Raw genomic sequence first — 2,747 nt, forward strand, 5'->3', positions numbered from 1 at the left:
CCGGGCAGCAGCGGTGCTCACCTGGCTTGGAGCCCTCGTCCACGGAGCCGTTGTACAGCTGGTTGAGGAACTCGGGGCGGTTGTCATTCATGTCGATGACGTAGATGTAGAGGTCGATGGGGTTCTCCACCTTGTTCCCGTTCATGTCGACGGCGTGCGCTCTGAGCTGGAAGGGGACACGGCTCCGTCAGCAGCAGGAGGGGATGCCGAGGGCCAGCCTCGGGGTCACGGGGTGCCCCACAGTGCGGACGCTGAGGGTCAGCCTCGGGGTCACGGGGTGCCCCACAGTGGGGACGCCGAGGGTCAGCATCGGGGTCACGGGGTGCCCCACAGTGGGGACGCTGAGGGTCAGCCTCGGGGTCACGGGGTGCCCCACAGTGCAGACGCTGAGGGTCAGCATCGGGGGACAGGGGGTGCCCCACAGTGGGGATGCCGAGGGTCAGCCTCGGGGACAGGGGGTGCCCCACAGTGGGGACGCCGAGGGTCAGCATCGGGGTCACGGGGTGCCCCACAGTGGGGACGCCGAGGGTCAGCATCGGGGTCATGGGGTGCCCCACCGTGGGGACACTGAGGGTCAGCCTCGGGGACAGGGGGTGCCCCACAGTGGGGACGCTGAGGGCCTGCCTCAGGAACAAAGGGTACGAGGCTCCACGGGACGTGGCACTGCTTGGGGAGGTGGAGGGGCGCTAGGCACTTCAGAGACAATGTCCTCAAGGTAAAAGGGAACATCATGAAATTGAGCTGGAAGGTTCCAGAAGGGCTGCTCAGACCACCTGAATGTTTTGTTCATTCATCAGTCCATCCATTCACTCAAATATTGACCATGGGCCTGATGTGTGGGTGCATGCTGGACCCCAGACCCTTGCTTGACTGAGCCTGTCCTCTGAACCCTCTCCTCTGAACGGCAGTGCACTTGAGAAGGGAGTTCTCGGGAGTGGGTCTGTGTGTCAGCAGCACTTTGAGGGGGTCAAGGGGGCCGGGAGGGCTGGGAGGCCACTTTGAGGAACAGACATTGAACCCGGAAATGAGGAAGGGTGGGGATAGGAGGCACCCCCAGTCAGCACAGCCAGCATGGAGGTCCCCAGCACACGAGACTGGAGTGACCAGAGCCCCCAGTCTGGCAGAAGGGGCAGGGCCTTGGAGGCCATTAGGCCTGGGCTTCTGGAGGAAAAAGCGAAGGCTCTGAGATGGAAGGATTAGCTGTGACTGTGCCACACGGTGACCCTGCCCATCCCTTCATCTTTAAAACTGGACACAAGTCTTCATAAGACTGCTGCAAGCCAAGGGTGCAGGAGGGAGTGTGCTAGAGACCTGCGGGTGGGCAGGGGTCCCTGGACCACGAGGCTCTGCTCTGGTCCTCCATATTGTCCCCTCCATGACTCACATTCCCACAGCCGCTCTGTGGACCTCTGGATGCCGGAGACGGGCCTCTGCTCCCCACCATGGAAGACGCCAGGGCGAACCGCCTTTGTGCTGGCGTTCTTGTCTGGTTTGGTTCCGACAGCCTTGACCGGAGTTCAGCCAGGAATGTATTAATGCAAGAAGGCTCTCGAGGCGTGTGTCCTTGTCAGGGGGTTCACTGGAGCTGGCGTGGGGAAAGCCGCAGACACACGCTAGCTGTGCTGTGCACATGCCCGCAGTCAGTTTTAACTGCCACTCCTCAAGACCTCGCGATGCCATTCTGCCGGTAACTGCCACCGTCCCTGCCTCCTCCCGTCGCTTCCTCGGGGCCCTCCCAGCCTTGCTGCCGAGTCCTCTGACGGGCAGCGTGGTCCAGCTACCCTTCATCTCGTCCAAGGCAGTCGCCCACGAATGCTCTGGGTCAAAGGTCACGATGCCTTTGAAGACAAGTCCCGCTGAGCTAAAATTAACGTTATTATATCTCTCGCTGACGGCAGCGCCAGTGCTGTCGTTAGCAGCAGGAGCAGCTGAGTGGCAATAAGCCTCGACGCGCCCCGGCTTCCGCTCTCGCGCTTGTCACTCCATCCGAGCACCTCCTTTGGCAATCTCCGGGGACAAGCACCCTCCAAGGCATCTCTCAGCGAGGAGCGCGCTGCTGCGGGACGGGGTACTGCTTCGGTGGAGCCCCGGGGAGGCCAAGGGTTCCAACCCGCGCGTCCAGCAAAGTGCATTTCCTGCGACGCACTGAACGGGGCATGTTCCATTTTCATCCAGGAAACATTAAACATGGGCTCTGTCTCATGCAGGAGTGGGAAGGAGACTGAATGCGTTGACTCACAAACCGGCACAAATGGTCGACCCTTGTGTACTAACCTAAAGGCTGGAGGTTCACGTCCGCCCAGAGCACTGCAGAAGAAAGGCCTGGTGGTCAGCTTCTCCCGTGAAGACGACGGCCAGGAAGACCAGGGGAGCCCAGCTCCACGCTGTCTATCTGAGGCTGCCTGAATCCGGACAGACTGGAGGGTTTGTTTGGCTTTCTTTGGTTTGGTCAGTTGATGAACGAGTTTGACATAAGTGGACCCTAATTCTCTCTTCTTTGTACAGTAATCACAACCCATGGGTTTCCTCCTGGGGCCAGGCAACCAGCAACACTAAGCCTGGACAGTGGTATGGACGCCGGACACTTCCTCCCACCGACACTGGCTGGGACACTTCCTGTGAGTGTGCTTGGGGCCGGCCTTGCAGGACGAACTACATAGGTGCCAGCTCACTTCCCTTCCCACAACACTCTGTGAGGCTGGCCTCACCATTAGGGGGAAACTGAGGCTCAGGGAGGTCAGGGGACT

At 60.5% G+C, this 2,747-nt stretch overlaps 1 protein-coding gene across 1 annotated transcript in view; it reads right to left on the reverse strand.

Moving 5' to 3' along the window:
• Positions 1–2,747, reverse strand: part of CDH4 (cadherin 4) — a 628,838-nt gene that overhangs the window by 67,306 nt on the left and 558,785 nt on the right. Inside the window, 1 exon segment of the mRNA XM_007956202.1 lies at positions 22–166. Within this exon segment, the coding sequence (XP_007954393.1) occupies positions 22–166 (145 nt within the window).

The sequence above is a fragment of the Orycteropus afer genome, unplaced genomic scaffold (assembly GCF_000298275.1).
Source record: "Orycteropus afer afer isolate SDZICR_OR568_19922 unplaced genomic scaffold, OryAfe1.0 scaffold00582, whole genome shotgun sequence".
Taxonomy (NCBI): domain Eukaryota; kingdom Metazoa; phylum Chordata; class Mammalia; order Tubulidentata; family Orycteropodidae; genus Orycteropus; species Orycteropus afer.